Consider the following 22,997-nt stretch of genomic DNA (forward strand, 5'->3'; position numbering starts at 1 on the left):
GGGGGAGACAAAGCGCGAATGTTCTGGGTTTTAGCAGCTCGCTAAATGTGTGGTTTCATTAATTAAAGCTGTAATAATATAATATAATATAATATAATATAATATAATATAATATAATAAACCTTCATATACGATTTGAATATTCATTAGTGTTTTTGCTTCGTGAGGCGAAACGCTGAAGAAGGAAAATTTAACGTTAGCAGTACAGAAAATAACAAATACATGCTTAATTCTTCATAGCTTCAGATGAATACTGTTGAATTGATTTCATGATTAGAATATGTATTCAATCAGTTGTACTTTAAGAGCTTTAAAGATATATGTTTACATATCGGAAACCTGATACATACAGAAATAAAACTGGATTGAGCCTCTAATTAAATACGAATTATAATTCAACTCTATGGATTTGGTTCAGTTTCAGTTTGCATCACAGCGACTTCTCTTGGCGCTTTAGAGTAAGCTTTTTTTCCCCCAGTCTAGTTTATAAGCAATATGGCTAACGATGCATTATCATCGTGTCTGTGATTCTGTCTAAGGGACCATCGTCTAAGTCAAAAGTATATTCCGAGGTTTTGTTACCTCAACCTCAGGCCTCATTTATCTGTCCACTGTATATTAGACTTCTCTGAGCTGGTCTGAGCAGAGAAGGTCCTCCCTCGGCCGAGAGACAGTTGAGGTGAGACCCAGTTCCATCCAATGCCACGACTCCCGAGAAGAAGGCAAGAAACAAACATTTCAAGGACATCTATGTGGCGGGATGGTGTGTGGAGGCCAGTGGAGATTAGCCCCAGGGTTAAACCATGCATGATTACATATCAGAGCAGGGCACACATTACGGTCTGAGCAAATCTGCAGCTGGAGATTGGCAGAGGAGATCTCTGTCCCTGTTAATGTGGCCAGCAGTCAGATCCAATCCGGGATAAGATGGAGGATATTATGAGAGGAAGGAATGCCAAAGCGCATGTATACACAGCAGCACATATATCTAATCTATCCTTACTTTGACATTGCACTTAATTGCACTTTAATCTACAAGATCTTTTCTTTTGTTTTGGTAAGGAGCAGTTGTCATTCACTATCTTAAGCTTCCCAGAAGGCCTAAATGTAACTTAAATAAATGGCTTCATATAGGCACGAGTGTGTAAAAGCACTGCTCTGGTTGGGTATGTCATTGCTATTCTCTGTACAGCACTTGTGTGTGTGTGTGTGTGTGTGTGTGTGTTTGAGCTTCTTTGCCTGGCTCACCTGGTATCTGTCAGAATGGTGCGGGTCGTCGGAGGACAGCGGCGAGATTACTGGAGACTCTCCCTCACGCTTGATGTGCACTGACAACAGGAGAGACTGAGGAAAGAAAGAGACAGTGAGAGATGAACAGTCTGCAGTCAGCCACAGGATAAATATGTCACCTGCAGCCCTGTTCATCATTTCTGACGGGCCTCTGCATGCTATAGAACCCGGTTTAGGTTAGCTAGAAGCCTATAAAGATGCCACACTAGGTAGCATCATCGGATACACTTGGTCTATTTTCATTACAAGTCTCTCTGATAAAAAAAAAAAAAAACAATCCTATGGCTACAGGAAGGCAGGAGCGTAAACTCTGCGTTCTTTACTAGGAGTCTTGATCTCTGGCTAGCCTTTTATGAGCCCGCTATAAAATATTTGTATTTACAATCCTCTCCAATTAATCAAAGCGAGAGGAGGGGTAGCGGCTTTAGTGGGTGACAACTGTAATCTAATATTAATATGTGAAAAATGGCAGGCTCGCTCCATGGGGACAGTAAATTAGACATTATGCATGGCTTCTTATGCTTTTGAATTGCAAGGTCAGGAAACAATTTATTTGCCAACTCAAAGCCTTTGGAGCTTAGGGAATATTGGAAGAGAGCGAGACAGAGAAAGAGAGAGAATTAATGTGCGTATATGTGTGCGTAAACCATTTATGTGGCTGTGCAGTATATTGAGTATGAGAAATGGACCAGCTGCTTCGCAATATAGAAATTTCTAATCATTCGCAGCTAGCAATGCGAGAACACTTGCAAATAATGTCAATTGAACATGACATCAGTTGCTGTTTTGCTTTCAGACCAATTAGAGTTGTTCTTTTCAGGCCGATGGGAAAGCAAGACTTTGGCGATGGAATTGGCCTCTGACCCACGGGATTAGTGCCAGCCTGGGCTGGCATGGAGTTGCTATGGCAATGGGCGCACAAGAGGAGTGTGAAAAGCAGATCGGGCCAGATCGGGGGTTAATCCGCTTTAGAACTGGGATGCCAGGCCCGATCCGCCAGCGAGCGTGGACCCCCTATCCCAGTTGGCCTCTTCATTTTCCACACACTGCTGAGGAATACTAAACGCTAGCTGTGGAATGCTCGGTCACGTCTGCACTCTACCCCTCGCCCACTTCCATGCCCAGTTTTTTTTCCGAGCTTCCCCGTTTTGCATAAGCACGGGTCGGAACCTCATTTCCCTCCGCCGCCGGCACAGGTCTCATCCAGACTGGAATAATGATGTGAATTGCTTTTATAAGCCCCATCGATCAAAATCATTGCACTGTTTAAAGGTTTCTTCCTTTTGGATTAGGGGCGTTCTCTGAGCTGGCATTTGAAGAGAGATATAGTGTAAAGTAGAGCTCAGTGAGCTCAAAGTGGCAGTTTTACATGTATGGCTCGGTGTTAGTATAAGTTGATATTAAAAGCCCTATCTAATCATTTACGTGTGACATGTGAACCAGCAAATCTCTTTTACAGAAGTCAGCGATAAGAGCAGACTTTTGTGCCAAGTGGGCCTGTATATTTGGCAAGTCTCCAGTGATATGAAATGTCATGTCGCTCCTTCTTTTTTTTTCCTCCTTTATCTCACGTGCTCCTTTCCACATCTCCTTTTCTCTCCCTCTCCCGACCATGTCAATACTGTATCAATATATGAATAGAGTACAGAGTGTAGAAATAATTGAACAAATTCAGAGTCCAAGATAAAGCCAACACGATCCCCTCGCTTCCGATTAAGACTGAGTAGAACAATAAACCCTCGCTGGCATAGTTACCATATGATTGTTAATAAGGCCCAGCAGGAAACCATCTTAAGCTCTCATAAGTACATTACCACAGGAAATAAAGGAGCATAATTCCATAATTCCTCTCTCATAGCTAAGTGGGGCTCTTCGTAGGGCTTAATAGAATGGAGAAGAGCTCTTATTGCTATTAACGGCATTCAAACCAAAAGGACCATCTTACCTTGGGTGTGCCGGGTGCTGTGCTGAGATCCTTCGGTGATGGGTTCTTACTATAGAAAGAAGGAAAATACACACACACACACACACACACACACACACACACACACACACACAAAACATCATAACTGACCAGGGCTCACCAACATGAGGTCAAAGTTGAACACATACAGTACACGTTATATACAGGGTGTCTCAAAAGTCTACATACATAGGGGAAATGAACACTTTTCAGCAAAATGTTCAGACTTACTTTTTATATTAGATATATATATTTTTTCAGAACGCCTTTGACAGAAGAAGAACGTATTGAAATCAGTCCCGGGACGCTGTCGCAAGGTTGCGACGGACTTCAACAGGAAACATATTTACAATTTCAGAAAGACCGGAAGTGTTGCGGACCGACCGAGAAGAACCGACATGACATCCGCCGACGAAGGCACAACCCACGTGGTGCTGGTATACATAGTCCGCTGCTGTACGGAGACTTTCGGGACACCACGAGTGTAAAAGACAGGATCTCTTGTGTAAGGCCTGCTTTCGTCCCTCCTCCGTCAACACTCACTTCAAGTCTCCGAGGCGCCTCGCTTAGAACCCAAATGGCCATTTAAAAGGACAGCTGAGACAAAAGTCCACGAAGCAACACAAATCACAGTTTTAATCATGTGGAGATGAAAAAAAGCGGTGCTTTGCTGCTGCAGCCGTGCCCTGTGTGCCACTCAATCCTGGCAGCCCAGGGCCATGCTGTATTTGAAACAATTACTGTCCAAAAGTACCTCGGCTAAGCAGATTTGGGTTATAATTTTTTTATTGAAGTAATCATTCTCATGGATGTGCTCATGCAGTCGTTCATACCCTCTCTTCTTCTACGTTCTCTCTGTCGCTCTCCCTCTCTCTCGCTCTCTCTCTCTCTCTCTCTCACACACATACACACAGTTTGGCTGAGGCAGGAGGAAATAAATGATTTTGCCATTATTTGATTTGTCAGTGAAGCGCCTTGGGCACTTAGGACTTTGAAATATGTCGAGGACAATGCGCCGGCTTGTAAACATTGTATTAAGGAGGCAGAAAGGAGCGGAGGGGAGTAGGGGAGGTGAAGAGACCCCCCCTTCCACCCCCCCCCAACTTTCAAGTGCGGCCTGAGGGGGAGGGGAGGGGTTTGCGGGGGCTACATTGAATCACCGCCTTGTGGACACAGCCAATTGAAGATGACTGATTAGAAAGCAGGAAAAATTAAACGAGCCAGCTAAAGCATCCACTGACAATAGGGAGAGACACATGAAATCAGATCTCTGCCTGAAACATTAATATATCTTATTCCAGCTTCCCCTCCTCTCTCTCATCTCTCTCTGCCTCAAGCACACCTGAGGTCTTTTTTTTTTTTTGTGTGTGTGTGTGTGTCTTGCATGTGTGTATTTCCTAGTCAGTCATTCACACTATATTCTTCTTTCTCTACCCTATAGAAAACGCATAAACAAACACACCATAACGCCCCTTGCATCCATTTTTTCCCCCACTTTTCTTGTGTTTCCTGTAATGGCTGTGGCCAGCTGTGGTATTTCTAATGCTGAGAAATGATGAGGTGAGCTGCACTGACAGAGGGGAAACATGTCACCCTTGTCATGTTCACTTTATGTCCCTTGTTCACTGCCGAAGCACTGAAATTTAATCCGCTCCGGCTCCTAGTAAATAAATAAATAACGCGATTTGGAAAGCGCGCTCGTCTCTGCCACGTACAACCGGACAAGGACGAGGACTAAGCAAAATGGGATGGATAGGTGAGGGTGGAGTCAGCTGTTAGCTCCGCCCTCATGCAGGTAATAAGCTTCATGCCTGCCTCTTGTGCAGTTAACATGATTGATCTTACAAGGCCCGAGCAGAGAGATAGATAGATATAGAGAGAGAGACAGAGAGAGAGGAAGTGAAAGAGACAACACAAATCAGGACAGGGCCTTGAAAGAGGATGAATTGCCCCATCGGAGGCAGTGCACTGGTTGTGAGATAATAAACACACTCCCCCGGCGTCATAAATCCGCCACTATGGCACAATGGATCTCGCTGGCCCTTACTCACTCCCAACACACACACACACACACACACACACCGTCCGTAAGTGTATTACACCAGCAAGTTCAAAAGCATGGAAAAAGGGCAGTGGTAGCTCGGTGGGTTAGACATTGGTCTACTGATCAGAAGGTCGTAAGGTCAAACCCTAACCCAGCACTGCCAAGCTTCCACTGCTGGGCCCTTGAGCAAGGCCCTTAACCCTCAGCCGCTCAGTTGTATAAATGAAAGAAATGTAAGTCGCTCTGGATAAGGGCGTGCGTCTGCCAAATGCCGTAAATATAAATGTAAATGTAAAAAAATGTTACATCTAGCACTCTTAAGACTCCTCCGTTTGTCCCTCTGGAGGTACGCTTGAACTGGTCTTACACTGTGTAACAATTACCTCACAGCGCTCGTACCCTGCAATGCCAATGATGAGACTAGTCACCACAGGAAGCTTGCAGTTTATGCGCTGGAACGTATGAAGGAGAAACCAAAGAACGTAGTCGCATAGGACGCCGTGGTCGCTCTTCAATTAGCGCCACTTCCATCTTCTCAGTCGCGATGTCTCAGTTTTTACTTCCGTTTTTATACTCATCAGGCAGGTAGACTAACTAACGGTGCTAACCAGGCTTCTGAAATGTATATCAGATTGTGACACTACTCACACTACATGATGTCCAATGTCAGAAATCCCGGTCGTTCTACCCCACGACTGCATAACGGAACGCATTCGCTGGACGTCGTTTACCATTTTACCATCCGATTTTTGTTTTTAAATTGTCGCCGACAGCAAACTCTCATCTACTACACGGTTGTACTGAAATTGTACAGCGTAACCCCATCTTTAGGTTTAACGGAGGGTTTGGGAAGCTAAGAAAGCTCAACTATTCAAGAAACCGAAGCGAATAACATTTTAATGTTCACGCATATTAGTCATCTTAGTAATATACGGTTCATTAACAATTCCGCATAGTGAGATGCAGATTTAAACGGTACCACAGATGAACTCTGTCCTGCCTCCTCTCTCCAAAAAAAAGTGTCTATTGCTTCGTACTCTCTTAATTCAATTCGATTCAGTTTTATTTGTATGGCGCTTTTAACAACAGTTATTGTCTCAAAGCAGCTTTACGGAAACGTATAAACACAGGATGGAGATTTTAAGTGTGTTTTATGAATTTATCCCTATTGAGCGAGACGGTGGAGACGGTGGTGAGGGAAAAACTCCCTAAGATGATATGAGGAAGAAACCTTGAGAGGAACCAGACTCAGAAGGGAACCCGTCCTCATCTGGGTAACAGCGGATAGTGTGAAAGTAAAGGAAAGTTCGTTATGGTGTTTATATGACGTCTGTTTGTTGAACTAGTCCACTGTTCACTAAAGGAGACCTGAGTGTAAAACTGCATGTGGTAATTGAGGTCCCAAGGCCATCGCTGCAACCGTAGTCCCAGCAACCACAGCGAGAACGTCCATGTGGAAATGAGGTCCAAAACCATTTCCATGGTACTTCAAGGTAGGGCATCAGGATCCGGGTGGATCAGTGTCAGGATCACTGGCATCTCCATAAAATCATGTGTGGCTCGACAGAAGAAGAGATGGAGAGGGAGGTAAAGAGAGGGAGAGATTATGAGAAACCCTTCACGGTTTCACCTCATAAAAGTGTTTGCTTTTTCCCCCAAAAAGAACTCAGAAGAGACGATAAGAACGCTTAACTATCCAGAGCTCTTTATCCTCTTTTTATTTTACTTTGCTATATTATATATTGAAACGATGAAGAATCTGTGTACCTAAAAGGCAACTTTACAGACACAACAAGAGCATCAGGCCCTGTCTCACACCTCTTCAAAACAACGGGGGCAGTGGGGGGTACGCTATGTGTCATGTGCGGGAGATTTTTATTCCTTGTTCTTTACTGCTTCCCCCTGCATGGTGACAATGAGAGAGAATGACTTTTGAAGAGGCAGCCATCACTGCCAGAGAGAGAAAACAAGGAGAGGCAATGTTGAGGCCCTGTTGTCAAAGTGACAGCTATGTGAGAGTGAGACAGTGAGAGAGAGAGAGAGAGAGACAGAGAAGGGGCTGGGAGGGAAGAGCATAGAGAAAAGATGAAAGGAAACACGGAGACAGACAGATCGGGAGATGCAGAAGGAGGGCTGGAGACACTTTTTCCCGCGTCACGGCTGCTGCGTCGGAGGGAATGTCGTGCGAACACATCAGCGCGAGCTTTCAGTCTGTCCTGTCAGCCCATTTTGATATGAGCGACAAAGCCAGGGACAGAAGGAACAGAGGAGACACATAGAGGCTGAGTTGGCTTTCGCTAACGAGACACCGGAACAAAGATGAAAATAAGGAAAAGGGAGAGAAAAAAAGGAACCCCGGCTACGGCTATAAAAGGTTCAGCAGTGGGAAGATGACAAATCTATAAGAATGCGTTTCTTTTTATCAGTGCCGCAGTCGTAGACCAGAATTAATTCCAGGCTACTGGGTCTCCAGAAAACACTTTCCGGATGAAGCAAGCTCATGCTTTGATTGTCAGAGAGACGGAGAGAGAGAGAGAGAGAGGAAGACGAGGCTTGAGTGCGCAAGGGAGGTGTTGAAAATTGAATAAATACCAGTCGACGACTGGGGTGGGGTGGGGTGGGGTTGGGGGTTGTACACTAGAGATAAAGATTGCTTTTGGTACCGTTTTCCACCCTGCTCTCCCTCGCTCGGTTGGTGGCAAATTGATTAGGTGGAGGGGTTTGGGAGCATCTGGGAGGTGTGTGGGGGGGAGGGGGGGGTGTAATGTAGATTGCTGTGTGCAGGCTGATGTGCAAAGGGCATGATGGATTCCCATTTCCATACACGAGGAAGCGGAGGAACACGCTAAGGCAAAAGAGAAGTAACACAGGAGGGCGGTGGGTGGGGGGCGGGGGGTGAGAAATCTGGCAGTCCCAATCTCAGACACGCTCACCCACATCCATCCAGACATCTGCCTAATGCTACATCTTAAATAGCCTTCTCCATTTTACATGCACTCCATTCTCATTTGCTGCTGAATGAAACGGTATCATTAAAGGGAGATTTACTACAAATTGCCACAAATTTGCCATGTCACTTTCAATGATCTGTGTGAGTGTGTGTGGGCGTTTGTGTGTGTGTGAGTGTGTGTGTGCAGGCACAGGCTTGGAGGAGAAAGAGGTGGCTGCTGCTGTGGATCAACACGCGAAAGGATCTCTGTCGTTTTTACATTGAGCGTCGTGCGAAGTTATATGGTATGTCCTAATCTAAAAAAGCCCTATTAATTACACCATTCCTAACGAACATAATGAATACGAGGAATAATGATATTTGTACGGTTTAACAAACGAAAGTGAATTTATCCACAGCTTCTAGTTTTTGTTTGCGAATGGTTCTTAATCCTTCATATGGGCTCCGGTTCTATTGCAATAGTGCAATCGTTGCTTTTTCAAGGAGTGTGTGTGTGGTGGTGGTGGGGGTGGGGGGGGGGGGTTCGGGAGTGTGGAAAAAGTTTGTGAAAGCGTTTACCTTATAACTGGGAGAACTTGAGATTCCCAGAATCCTGAGCCATCGTTTACTGGGAATCCAAAGAACGCTGTGGCTATACGTCTCTATCCAGCTATGCTATAGCGGTGCATGAGCAGCAGTTTGAAAAAAAAATAATAAAGAAAAAGATCAAGCAGCTTGCTTCACATGTCTCAGAGGAAGGAAATGTAGTCTTTGACCTTTGAGCTGTCATGCAATATGGAAGAACTGCTAGAGCCTGGGAACTGGCAGTAGGACCAACATAGGGTAAAATGGACATTGTGTTCAAATGATGGCAGCCTTATAACTTGTAACCATAGAGGTCAAGGAGAGCAGAGCAAGCCAGACTAAATCATGGCTCAATGACACTCTGCAGCATCTACCGAGTAGTGATGACGGCATTTCCTTAAATAACCCCCGCTGTCCAAATTGGCAACATGGATGGCAACGCGCTGCCCTTTATGAATTATTAAACCCTAACTCATCACTGGCATGTGATGGATAACTAGCGCTCATGCTGGAGACAGCACTCATACACATGTCTGCTTAGAACTCTCATCCCTAACAATACAGGCTTAACTCGGAATGCAGCATATGGACTGAGGTTTCCTGTTTGACAAAGAAGGAATGATACAGCAGAGGAAGCACTTGCAGCTGCATAGGAAGCGCAGATTGTTTTAGCCCCGAGTTAGCTGGGAGTTCATTGTCAGCTGAAGCGTCACGCGTTGCCGACTGTCATGTTGTGTCAAAGAGGCGACCACGGTGAGCGATGGCAGGCTGTACGGATCTCTCTGATCCACTCCACATGCTTAACCTGGCCAAGCTCCAAAGCCATGACAGCACCGAGGCTGATTTATGAGAGATGGGCTTCAAGACTAGCTGAGCCATTAGGTCAAGAGCAGGTTGGATCTCGCTGTCAGACCTGAAAGCTCACATCGTAGAGTAGTAGAATGTGCTGTACGGGAGATATGTGTCTACCTGATGTGCAAATGGGTGAGCCTCTCCATCTCCTGCTCCATGTGCTCCTGCAGCTCTCCAGGACGCAGCAGAACCTGGCAGATAGGGCAGATGGGAGCCTGGCTGTCATACAGAGACACCTTCTTCTTGCCTGAGAGGGAAAGAGAGAGAAAGAGAGAGAGAGAGAGAGAGAGAGAGAGAGAGAGAGAGAGAGAGTCAAGAGCGAAATCCAACAATAGTGAAGTGACCTACATGAAAACTTCTCAAACATACTTGAAATGTTCTTCCCATTGCCAAACCAGTCAAGCAGCACAGTATTTGAATCTGATTTGCACAACAGGGAGACTGAAGATGAGGAAAAGTGTAAGTGAGAGTTGTGTGTGTGTGTGTGTGTGTGTGTGTGTGTGTGTTGAAGGGCAGGGGTGAGCGCTGTGGCTTGCTCAGGGTATTGTGTGTGTGTGTGCAGCTCGTGGATTAAGTGGCTCGGATTTCAGTAGCAGGAGAATCCGTCACCCTCGGCCTCCTGTCTCCAGTTCCCTCATTATAGCAGAGGCGAGCTCAGTCAGCCCAGCAGCCCGAGAGGAGCTGCTAACTTACTGCACCTCACCGACTCTCTACAGCATCTCCACTTCACTTCATAAGCTCAGTTTCCGGTGACTTCCACACCACTCTGACACAATACAAGCTAAAAGAATGCACTTTCCACATTACATTCCTCAATTGTATATATATATATATATACTTTATTTACGCAGTTCATATATTTCTCACCCACAGTATGTGCATGTGTATGGTGTTTAGTAAAGGCCGGTATGATCATAATATCAATCATCATCACCAATGCAGAAGCAAATCTGTTATAAATAGGATAAACAAATGTGTTGTTTTGTTCTCATAATGTGTGTGTGCGTATAGACCAGAGTTATAATAGTTATTGGAAAAGAAACCCCCCCCCCCCAAAAAAAAAACCCTGAAATTAAAAAATATAAAGCAGATGTGAACTAATTTCCGTTTTCATTTTTTCCGCGCACATTCAACATACAATTTATTGTGGAAAATAGCAGCTGGCAGGAAGGGAGCGCGATGTGGGAATATTTTGATTTTAACGAAGGCCTACATTCCTGTTTTCTAATAATATGCTGCGACAGTGCCAAAAATCGTTCCGGAAAAAAAAAAAAGAAAAGAAAAAAAAAACCTCACCAACTTAAATGTTGCACCTGCAGCATGCTCAGTAAGAGTTTAAAAAAAAAAATTCTAAAATAAAAAAAAAAATACAGTCAATGGAATGAAAACTGAAACAAAAAGAACATATGCAGTACACATTTTAAGCACATTATCAGGATAGTGTGGTTACTGAACATGAATGAATGAATGAAATAAAAAAAACAAAAAAAAAAACAGATTTGAATAGAAGTGACACTAAAATGAACTGGATTACAAATGAGGGTTTTAAAAAGCTCGGATCTATAATAACCGTGCAGTAGCCACCTGTGTGGGCTTGGCACGCTGAACGCGTGTGCACTGTATGAACTCACGCCTTGTATATAAAACTCAGTTCATGATCTCAAAGTGTAAAAATAAACCCGAAAGCCTTTAGCATGACTCTGAGACTTCCGGTCCCGCTCGGCTGTCTCTCGCTCCTCTCGCATCTGGACTCGGCCAATCAGAGCGGCTATTTTTATCGGCCAGGACAATGGGTCTGCCCCCAAAACAGGACATCCTGGATGGACTGGACATTATGAACAGACTAGAGTGTACTAGCCAGATAGGTGCTTACCTCATCCCATACACACCCTGCGTAACCACAAACAGGAAGTAAAGGACTTGTTTTTGTGGCCACCTGCGGCTCACATGCGCAACCGTAAATCAATGGGAATAACCGGAAAGGCTGGAGTTAATTGTGTTTGTCTGGATCCAGCTCGGATGGCGATACGTCTTTGTTTATAATGGATATAAAGATAACGGCTGCGAACTACACAGTGCGCGCTTTCACAGAGTACATCAATGCGAAATGATAAATGCGGTTTCGAATGGCACGTGACCGTGGAAAGTGTGTGTGAATGCCAAGTAAAGTGTGTAATCTAGATGAGCAGAAAGCTTATCGTCTATCAGGGCTATCAGTTAAAGAGGTCACTTTTTATTTAAATGATGAGATCACCCAGGAGAGGAGTTGTCTCATTCTGTCTCTCTCTCTCTCTCTCTCACACACACACACACACACACACACACACACGGTGAGTATCTGTAATCCAACCACTCTCTATATAAAGCCCAGAGCTCAGTCTGAACGTGTCCTTGACTTCAGAGGACATTGTTGTGTTTGTCTTCACATGATGTGTTTACTGTTTGAGTGGGTGATGGATCAGTAACACTCCCCTCCCACACGCCCACACGTCCATGCACACGCTTCCACACACGCAGACACATAGATGCGTGGAAGGCTGCCTCTGGGGGCACATCTCCCCGCACACATATTGGCCTGTCAGAACTATTTCCTGCAAGAGCACAGATCCATCAGTGAGAAGCAAGCAGGGTCAATGTTATCATGCCAACTTGCCCCAATAATCTCCCCACCTCTCTCTCTCTCTCTCTCTCTCTCTCTCTCTCTCTGCGCTCCCCAGTCGTGTTGCCGCATACTCAAACCCTATTCCCCGGCACTACTACTTAACGGCCCTGTGCTCTGGACACTTTAAGTGACTTTGAAAAATAGGTAATCGATTACAATCCCATGCACCTCTGTTTCTCTCTTTCTCCTCCCTCTCTCTCTCTCTCTCTCTCTCTCTCTTTCCTGCAGTATCCCGCACATCTATTTCTAATCTTCTCTCTGTATTCATTTACCAAAGTGTTGTCTCCCCTTTCTACTTTTTTTTTTAAACTCCTCTTATTTATCATCTTTCTTTTCTGTATGCCACGGTGTCCCATTTGGTTGACGTTGTATGATCTTTTTATCTTGTACAGTCCTTGTCACCTTCCTTCTTTCTTTCCTTCTGTCTCTCTCTCTCTCTCTCTCTGTGTCTCCTCCCCTTTGGCTCTTGATGTCTTCTTCTGCTCGGCTCTTGTTTCATGTCCAGGCTCCACAGTGGTCAGCTTTATTGCCCTGACAAGATAATGCGAGTCGTGCCAAAGCAATCACCGTCTGCAAGAATAAACAAGCCCAGGCCCGATCTAACTCAGCAGCCGATGGCGCTCTTTACATTTGGAGAGGAGGTGCTACGTTCTTCTTTTTCTCCACAACATATATTTAGACATTTTGATATTTTGCATGTAAAATGGAGGTAAATATACTGTAGGCTGGACACGCTGCTTCGCATGAACCGAATTTTCTCCTGCGCCCGACATGACAGGAAGCTTGATGAACCGGCGGTGATGATGTGTATGATGTGATGTTCATGGAGTTACCAGTTCACATGGATGTGTGTGTGTGTATGTGTGTGTGGGGGTGAAGACAATGAAGGTATGCCTTTCGAATCGGGTTCTTTAATTCATCCGTACACAATCAATAGGCTCGGTAATGGAGTCCTGATAGCTTGGTCGAGCGACTGTCACACCCTTAACCACCTCCCTGTCACCTGTCACACTGAACACACACACACACACACTGAGGAGCGATGTTTGATGGTCCTTTGCATTGTTACAAGCAAACATTGTAGGCACTGGAGTCACAGTGCTGCTTTGTAACAACGAACAATGGACAATTCATTTTTTATGTATTAATGGCGATCATGATTTATTTATTTTTGTTGGGTTGATACTAGAGATGCACCGACGTAGGCTAACACGTGTGTTTAAACACATCCGATGAGCAGGGCGGATTGTATCCTGTCAATCAGAAGAGGGCGGGAAAACGTCGAATTCGTGCTGTGTGTAAAGAAGATGTCTCTTGTGTGGAATGAGGACAAAACTGCAGTTTGTAATCTCTGTAATCTCTGCACTGATAATATTTAACACCGGACGCTGCAGCAGTGAAGCGGGAGTTTCAGCGTTGAGTCTGATTTTATTTTTTGCCGCGCTGCTGACGCTGAATTAAAGCTCCAGTACGCCGCTGGAAGATTTAAATGAAGATGAGTCGACAAAAAAGTATATATTGCACAGGAGAATATATTTGTAGAGTCGCATATTTCATATCCAGTGAATGATAATATATAAAAAGTTGATATTATATATTACAGTTTGATGTTTAATGATGAAGTAGAAATGCTTGTGTTTGTGGAGAGTGAATGTGAGACTAAACAGGAGGATTTTTACAATTCAGTCAATGTTCATATGAATTAATAACATTCAATAAGTTAATGATCTTACTTTAATCTTCAGAATCGAGTTCATGTGTTCATGTTCATTAGAGTCATGTGTTAATGTTTATGAGACCAGTTACTGTCAAACAACTTGTTGAAATGGAGAGTTTTCATTTGCATTTCTTTCAGAATTGTGGAATTAATTATTATTCATTTATAAGAATGTATAAAAGGCAGAACTATCGGTATCGGTATCGGCCGATATCACTCGGAATAATCGGTTATCGGTATCGGCTGAGAAATTTAGTATCGGTGCATCTCTAGTTAATACATAACTGTGTCTTAATTGACGTTTGCGCATTAAACGACAAGTTCCCTATTCATTTTGTGATTTGATCGGACCCTGTGGAGGCTTGATTATTCATTTATGCATTATTTTAACCTTTTTTTTTTTTTCCTTAAAGGAAGCTTTATACATTAGAATGGTGCTATACGTACAACGAGAAAGAAACTTCTATCGATTTAAATTCCGTCCAGTAATTGTGATTCTGAACCCTGGTGCAAAGCCAGAGGCTGTGGTGATTCTAGCGATTGTAATGATTATAGAACACAGGAGTGTGTGTCAGGACACACAGCTGGCAAATCTGATATCAGAACACCTCATTGAAGGAGAAATATGCTGACTCACCTATCCATCAATACACAGACTGATGAAACGTCAGCCGCAGACTAATGGTGCATGTGTGGCAAAGTACGTGGGTCTGCATACTCTTTAGGAAGGGTTAGGTGTGTGTGCTTCTCGCAGGGGAGAAATGATTAATCATTCGCTGTCTCTATTAGTCAATCCTCTCAGGGGAGGCTGTGAACACCAGTAGCACACACGTAATACCTCTGTATATAGGAAAAGCATTAGGCTAACACACATAAACACACACACACACACACACACACACACACACACACTCACCTCACTTCCACCACAACCCAAAACTGCATACAGACAGCATTATCCTTCGCCCTAGCACATAAAACTTCTTTTCTGACATTTTGTCATTCGTACAACAGAATCGAAATGCTAAACTAGCTAGCTATCTAGGTTATCATCTTAGTCATGTTTAGCTACCACAAATATAACCTCTTTGTGTAACTATTTAATACCTTAATGAATTGAAAACTACATTTTTGAGTGATGGTATTCCTAGCTCCTAAGCTAGCCAGCAACCTCTAAAAATAAATTTGTGTAGCCAAGTTTACAGTGCTGTTTTAGGAAGCTTGTATCTACAATAGCTAGCTGGCTAGCTAACACACTGAAATGAACACCCCTTGTTGTAAGGGTAGCTAGCCTATTTAAACCCAAGCTAGCTAGCTTTAGCAAACAATTAGCCGTGATGTTTTCAATCCGTTACAGTCTGGCGGATTATTATGATAATCCACGTAGAAAATATGTGGACAATTTCAGGGAGTATTTATGACGTCATGGGGGACCAACTAAGCAGTGAGCGCCAACACAGTCACAGATTTGGTGTTAGCACTTGCTGGTATTAGCACTAGACTAACATTCAGCTGCTAAAGCTGTTCCTAAAGCTGAGGTAAAACGTTGTGTTTCTCTTGCCTCCATTTTTTCCCCTCCTGTCCCTTTCTTTTAATCATTCTTCCTCCTTACCAGACATCCTACCTTTTCCCTCTCTCACTTGCGCTCTCTCTCTCTCTCTCTCTCTCTCTCTCTCTTTCTCTCTCTCTCTCCCAGGTGACTGATGGCCGGTAGCAGACAGAGAGATAAATCCAGCGGACGGAGGAATAGAGGAGGGGATTCTGGCGCACGGCGCTTGTCAGCGCTTTAAAGATGATTAATGTGGGATGCCCTCCTGCGCGGCATGGCGGCAGGGCCTCCGTTTAATCTGTGGGACCGCCGGGACCAGCGTGCAGAGAGGGCCAATAACAAGGAAATAGGACTGACAGAACTTTTTAGTGCTGAGATTCCTCACCTAAATGCCATGCTGAGGGAGAGAGACAGAGCAGGTGGGAGAGACACACTGACAGCAAACGAGAGAGAGAGAGATGTGCTTTTGACAGCTGTGACTGAGTGCAGGCCTGATTTTCTCTAATGCGCCAAGATGGATCATCTCATCTCTTGCGCTCTCGCTCTCTGTCTCCCGCTCTCTCTTTTTAATCTTGGTGAGACTTTATCGGAACCCTTTATCGGGTCTCTTCACCCGGACCTCGAGTCGGATAGCGCAGCTAATGAGGGTCAGAGCGGGCCTCGCGGCTTTCAGCCTTAGATGTCCCCTAATTATTAAAAGCACTTTCATCACCACTAACCTCTCCGTAACCTCTCTCGGAGCACAATTACATACTGGACGAGCAATGTAGTGTATGCTAATATTCTTGGCTGGCTAATATTCTCTCTGGCAACGGAAGCTTTAGTTGTCTTGGATGGAAGCGCAGCGTCCAGCGGTTGCCAGCTGTTCTACGATGTAGCACTTCTCTCTCCGGCTCACTCTTACACTCCTTACAAGTTGTTTTATGAGCCGCTGTGTTAAAAAAAAAAAAAGAAGAAAAAAAAAATCTTTCTTGACAGAAGCTGAATCAAACACACTCTTCCTAGGCGGCTGGCAGCCAGCCACGAGTAGCTCTGGGACTGTAAGCGGTCTGTCTCTACGCTCATTTAGCAGCATAACTCGAACCGTTTGTTTAAAAAAATACACTAATATATCTGTCCATAAAAACTGCACGCTGTAGATCTAAACTGTCTGTGCTGATGAAAAAAAAAAAAAAAATCGATGTAAAAGTAAAAGAAAACCTTGTACGTCGGGATATAGCGCCGTGTTGGAGAATAGAAGGTATAATTTTACAAGATATAAAAAATATCTCATGGCACACACTTGGTCTTAGGATGATGCTAATAGGCTTTTAAAAAAGCAGGCTTATAACATGCGGTGGATTCATTCGCTGAATAGCTTTACTGCCGTCGTCTGGTTTGGTTGTTTGCAAGAGCTTGCAGTGTGTGTGTGTGTGTGTGTGTGTGCCAGGTGTGTGTTCACTAAGCAGAATCGAGTGGTCCTCTTAACGCACTGGCGAGAGAACAAAGCCTCTGCTAATGGGCACAGAGGGAGTTGCAGGAGCCTTTTGAAATCTTTCTGTGTTAACAGCGTGGCTGTGCCGGGTAGGTACACATGTGCAGGCAAGAGTGCGCGCACACACACACACACACACACACACACACACACACACACACATACCTACACACAGTCTCTGCGAGTATCATTCCAAAGCTTGTATGTAACTTCACAGAGTGAAAAGCTAGCACTGGGATTGTAGTTTTCATCTTTTCTTGAACGTTCGTCCTCCATGCTACATGCCATGTACAGTATAATCCCTGTCTCAACAAGCACACTTTGTGTTTAATGGCTGAACTACAACTGTTTTCTTTTTCCCAGAAGTGCTACTGAGAGCCTGGACCGTTGAATATTGAGTTCTACTTTTGTACTTTCTACTTCTATTGGTAGGCTATCGAGCCAACGAGGCAACAAGGTATTTACTATAGGAGGCGTAGTAGCCAGGATGTAGTAATATGCGAACGTGTGCGATTGGCTGTTGAAATAAAATGTTCCGGCAGAGACGAGGCTTTCGCGGGTTTCTGCGTTTGAGTTGTCTCAGCTGAGGAAGGTGATTGGACTGGCATTTTGAAGGATTGGAAGACTGTCTGTTATTACCAAACGCTCGCTAAACAAACATCGAGATACAGAAGTTAGTAGTTAAACTCGGTCAAATGTAAGAAATCATCATGTTGGTCGGACGGATTAAAGGTGTGTGTGTCAAGCCTAACTATTAACCAGCTGATTGAGTTCAAGAATCAGCGTTAATCAATGAGAAAAATAATACGCTCCTGTCCAACTGTTATATAGGTATACTGGACAACCTTGCTTTCCGGAAAGGCTTTCAGCTCACCACAGCAGCTGGACGTTTGGAGGGACTCCTCCCGCACTGTCTCACATCTGACCTGAGTCGTATCAATGAGTCTTAACCACTATCGCACACATTCGGCCTCACGTCAAGCGTACTTCACGTTCCTTTCTATGTTCTCTTGCGTTTAGATGCTATCACTTCTATGGATACGAGATGTACGGACTTCTAAGGCTATAAGACGAATCATTACTGTAGGTCTGGTTACATAGACGTATGTACACGAGACTTTATTGTTGATCACGTCTGAACACCTGAACGATGAGCACTTGCCTGTGTCCTTGAAGAAGCCGGTCGCTTCCTGTTCCTGCGCACCCTGTTGCATCTCCTTTCTGCTTTCTATTCATCCTAAATAGGTTTTCCTGACATGCATACAGCGTTTACACCTCCCTGCCCTGTCTCCACTCATCCCTCCTTCCCTGCCTCCCTCCCTCCCTCCCTCCCTCTCCTCCGCCACTAAACATGCCAACATCAGTAAACAGTGAAATCTCTCAGCCCCTTACCGCACGTAAACGCATTACCCTGCCCCGATAACGTCTTCAAATAACGCCCGATAAGAGCAATTCGATTTGATTCGTGAATGGCCTTCTTCTTCTTCTTCTTCTTACTTATTTCTCTTTCAGAGAACCCCCTCCTTTCTTCTTCTTCTTCTTCTTCTTCTACATACCTCCGGCTGTACACCCTCCTCCTCCTCCTCCTCCTCCTCCTCCTCTCAGCTCTCATCTTCTGCTGCTAAAATGACACTGCTTCATATGCACAATCAAATAAATCCAGCGGGCCTGTCAACCTTCATTCTTTGGCTCGGCACCTTCTTAAATCAACTCAAGGTGAGACGCCACGAGTCATCTCCATAACGCCAAATAAGAATGCTCTGCACAAAGGGAAGGGAATTAGAGCAGGTGTTTGTGTGTGTGTGTGTGTGTGTGTGTGTGTGTGTGTGTGTGTGAAAGTGAGAGAAAGAAATTCTCTTTATGTCGAGCCGTGGCGATATTAAACAGGTTGGACTCTGAGGATACAGAGTTAGTGGTAGTGGAGAGAAAGGAAGAAGAAAGGAGAGGAAAAATAAAAAAAAATAATAATAAGATGAAAAGAAATTGAGGAGAGAAATAGGGCGGAAGGGCTGATGGGTAAATGTAAAGAGGAGAGGAAAGGAAGAGGAAAACGCATGCAAGTAACAATATAAATTAGATGAGGAGGGAGAAAAGGATAAGAGGTAATAGAGGAAAGGAGCAAGAGAGAAGGAGGGAAGAATACATATGGGAGAGAGGAGGACAACAGGAAAGGAGGAGTAGAATGGATATAGTGGTGGAAAGGGAAGGGAAAGGACTGAGAGGCGAAGAGGAAACGGAGGCAACGCAGAGATGGGGAGAAAAGAGAGGAAAAGAAAAGGAAAAGGCAAGAGGAAATGAGGAAAATGGACGAGTGGATGAGAAGCGAAAGAGCAGAAAAGCAAAAAGTTGGCCAGCGGATATACGGGAAAATAGAAAAGGTGGGGAAGAGAGGAAAGGATGAACGGAGACAAGGGGAAATAGGGGACATGAGGAATGGAGAGAAAGGAGGAAGGATGAGAAAAGGGTACAAAAGGAGAGGAATAAGGCATCATTCCTCCTTCCAGAGAATGTCTGATGAAATGGAACGAGGTCGACCTCATGTTGTGCCCACTGAGCGCCTGCGTTAGCATCAGGTCTAGCGAGGCCACGTGCCACTGACAGTGATGCATTGTGCTGTTTAATAACAGCCGCACACACCCCAGCTCAAAGCTGATCACGCGCGCGCTCTCTCACATGTTTAAATAGGCAGATGCAATCATGCAGCAGCGAGTCAAGAGGCGAGCGGGGATGGAGCCGTGAACGCGAGAGGCGGAGTGTTTTGCTAACGATGATGTGTGTGTGTGATCCCTGTAATCGGCACGAGGCTCTCCTTTACGGGAGAGTGGCGCTCTTCCAGCACAAACAAGATTCAGCGGCGCATATAGCAGGTTAACGGAGGGGAGGAGACGGCATTATGTGAAAAATGGAAATGACGGGGAGGACTTTTTCCCGAGGCCGGAGCGGCCCGTGTGCGGCGAGGCGCTCCCGGAAGTGTCCAAGTGCTGTCTCAGGAGCTTGTATTCAGTGTGCATGTGGACTGAGGGGGTGGTGTTCAGATGAGTGCTTGTGTTTGGAGGGTGTGGGTGCTCACAGTAGTGACAGCTGTTTATTCAATCAATCACCTTGCGCTTGGTACAGCAGTTTGCCGCGGCTGGAGATTGAGTTTTGCCTCACGGGGAGAATGGAGCAAATTAATAGAGCATTACCCAGCCGCTGACCCAGGAAATGAGTCTGACACTACTGGGTTAGATCTGCCAGCTTAGCCTGCTTCCCTCTCTCTCTCTCTCTCTCTCTCTCTCTCTCTCTCACAGTAGTCCCAGCTGTGGTGTATGTCTTGGTCCTGGCTCTCAGTTCGTCCCTGGGGGAAAGAGCCATTACGAATCGCACTCCCTGCCAGGCTGGCTGGAGCAGCAGAGGGCATCGGGCCTACTTAAATATGGATGGATTTGAAACGTTTCAACGAAAACCTGTTCAGACTAGTGGCCAGGCAGGAGTAGGGTCACAACCCAGAGCAAGAGAGCGCCGCTCAGACCCTGCCATGTTGGCAAAACTCTCAGTCAGACCATCTTTCAATGTGGACAGGAAAAAAGCATCATTAAATAGAAAAAGAATAACTACCATGATTACGACTCGGCAATTCATTTTTATTTTCTACTTATTTTCGTGCATTTTAGTCTTCTTGAATCATAGCGCAGCATGGAAGAGAGCCTTTACTCTGAGCCCTGACATCTACATTGACATTTAATTATTTGAGGAACACTCTCATTCCGAGTGACAGCCGAGAGTGCAGCGCTTCAAGTGCTTATAGGCAATGTGTAAAGATTCAGAACCTTAAAGGCAGGACACTCATGCTAGTTCATACAAAACGTATTTGAAAAGTACCGTCGAGTAGTTCCCTGGTGGTCTAATGGCTAAGGATCCCACGCTCTCATGGGCGTGGCCTGGTTTCGATTCCCGTGCGGGGAACCCAAGCCCGGTGCCGGTCCCAAGCCCAGATAAAATGGGAGGGTTGTATCAGGGAGGTAAAACCTGTGCCAAATCAAATATGCGGACCAACGATCCACCGTAGCGACCCCTAATGGGAGCGTCAGATCCTAGAAACACTTCACATTAACCCACCGATTCCCAACCCTGGTCCTGGTCCCTGCTCCCAACACCCAATTGAAATGGGACATGTACAGAGTCAGCACACCAAATCTCACCTTTGACATCCCCCTTCAAAAGTTGAAGACCTGTACTGGCGTGCAGGTGTGTCATTCTGAAGCAAGGTATACACATGACATGACACACTGCTCGTAGGCATTGAACGTCCGGATTACAGTTAAATCCGTAACAGGAAGCTAAGCGAGTGGAGTGCCTTGAGTAGAAGAGTTTTGTGAACCCGGTAATCAGGAAAAAAAAAAAAAAAAAAGTTCTGAATACTCTATGCAGCAAATAAAGCCTCAGGGCTAACGGACATTCTGGATAAGGATAGATCGACATGGTAGAGACTAATGCCATCCTTCCCACCCATAGAACACGACTAATTATCTTTTACTGGACTCTCAAGCTCGGATGGCTCAACTGCTTAGAACATTGCACCAGAAAAGTCGAGATTTATGACAAAAAAAACAAACAAAAAAAAAGAGTGAAGAAACAAAATCTGCAGCTAATGTCAATTAAGTTTCAGAGTGCAGTTTGTTCCAGCCTGTAACCGATACTAAGTGCTGCTGGCTTCTGCCTGTCCATTAGTGGGATCTCTTTCTCTGACATACATAAACACTGTTTCCCAAATAACGCCTAACCATAATTGATAGCACAAAGCCACAGATAACCTCTGCAAGGTTCCTTTTGCAAAGGCACAGCCCCATCACACTCCCCTCCGCCCCTCTCTCTCTCTCTCTCTCTTCGTTCTCATATGCTGGAGAGTGGGAATTAATTACCAGAGCCAATTTGCTGTTTATACTCTGATGTTTTAACTAATTAGCACTAATGGCAACAGAACAGCAGCCAGTGGAGTTAATTGAATTCAGACGGCGATGTGGAGGAGAGAGCTACAGGTCCGTCTAAACAGAGCAGCTCGGAGCTGTCATCACCGACTGGGGCCCCTGCCTGTGCCTGGGTTAACACTACACACTACACACTGCGCACGGCTATAGCAAGCGTATTCACAAAAGGACCTGTCTTCTCGCATTGCTCTCGCTGTCTCTTCTTTATAGAGCCACTAATCTTTCACTCTGCTAATTCCGGGTCTGCCGTCTCAGCAGTTAGTCACACAGTGCCGATGAGTAAATGAACGACTTTTACGCCGAACACATCCTGCTACAGCGGCGAGCCATAAAAAACCCATGGGGACACTCTAAAGGCTTAATCATTTGAAAGTTACAAGAGAAAGTGCTGTTGCGGAGGATGATCAATCATATCTAGCACAGCCAAATGGTCTGGCTTCTGGCCTCACGCTTAGTGTGCAATGACGTACGCACGCACGGGGAACGCGAGAGCGTGTGTAACGGTCGACCTCCCGAGACAAGACCTGTGACGCAGGTGTGAACCCACAGGTCCTTTGGGATTCCGGACCGACCGTTCAGCAAGCGGTCCATTCCAGAAGAGGTTCTGGCATCCTCTAAAGGATTTGATTCGAAGCTACGAGAACATTGTAAGCCCATTTGAAAGTCCGGATTTTGCTGCTCAGTGTCCTCTGAGCAGGTTTGAATAGATTACGTCAATACATGCACCTTGTGGTTCATTCCGGTGATAGCTTTTATATGCGGTTAACTCGACAAGTGTTTGAATAAAACATATTCACAAGAATTATAATAAAGTAAACGGTGTATAAATACCATAGCGTGCGAAATATCAAATTCAAGTGTGTATTTCTCCAACTGCTACGGCTGCGCAGCGAAAATTTTAAAGCATTGATTATGATTTCGTTCTAGAAGCCTCTACGACTGCAATACTGGTCAGCTTAGCGAAC

At 44.9% G+C, this 22,997-nt stretch overlaps 1 protein-coding gene across 7 annotated transcripts in view; it reads right to left on the bottom strand.

Moving 5' to 3' along the window:
* Nucleotides 1–22,997, bottom strand: part of rnf220a (ring finger protein 220a) — a 121,552-nt gene that overhangs the window by 19,876 nt on the left and 78,679 nt on the right. For all 7 annotated transcript variants that reach the window (XM_053628033.1, XM_053628037.1, XM_053628031.1 and 4 more), the window contains exons 3-5: nucleotides 9,781–9,910; nucleotides 3,236–3,284; nucleotides 1,249–1,344 (exon numbers count right to left, since the gene is read on the bottom strand). In XM_053628033.1, the coding sequence (XP_053484008.1) occupies nucleotides 1,249–1,344; nucleotides 3,236–3,284; nucleotides 9,781–9,910 (275 nt within the window). The remainder of the gene's footprint in view (nucleotides 1–1,248; nucleotides 1,345–3,235; nucleotides 3,285–9,780; nucleotides 9,911–22,997) is intronic.

This window comes from Ictalurus furcatus, chromosome 7 (genome assembly GCF_023375685.1).
Source record: "Ictalurus furcatus strain D&B chromosome 7, Billie_1.0, whole genome shotgun sequence".
Lineage (NCBI taxonomy): Eukaryota > Metazoa > Chordata > Actinopteri > Siluriformes > Ictaluridae > Ictalurus > Ictalurus furcatus.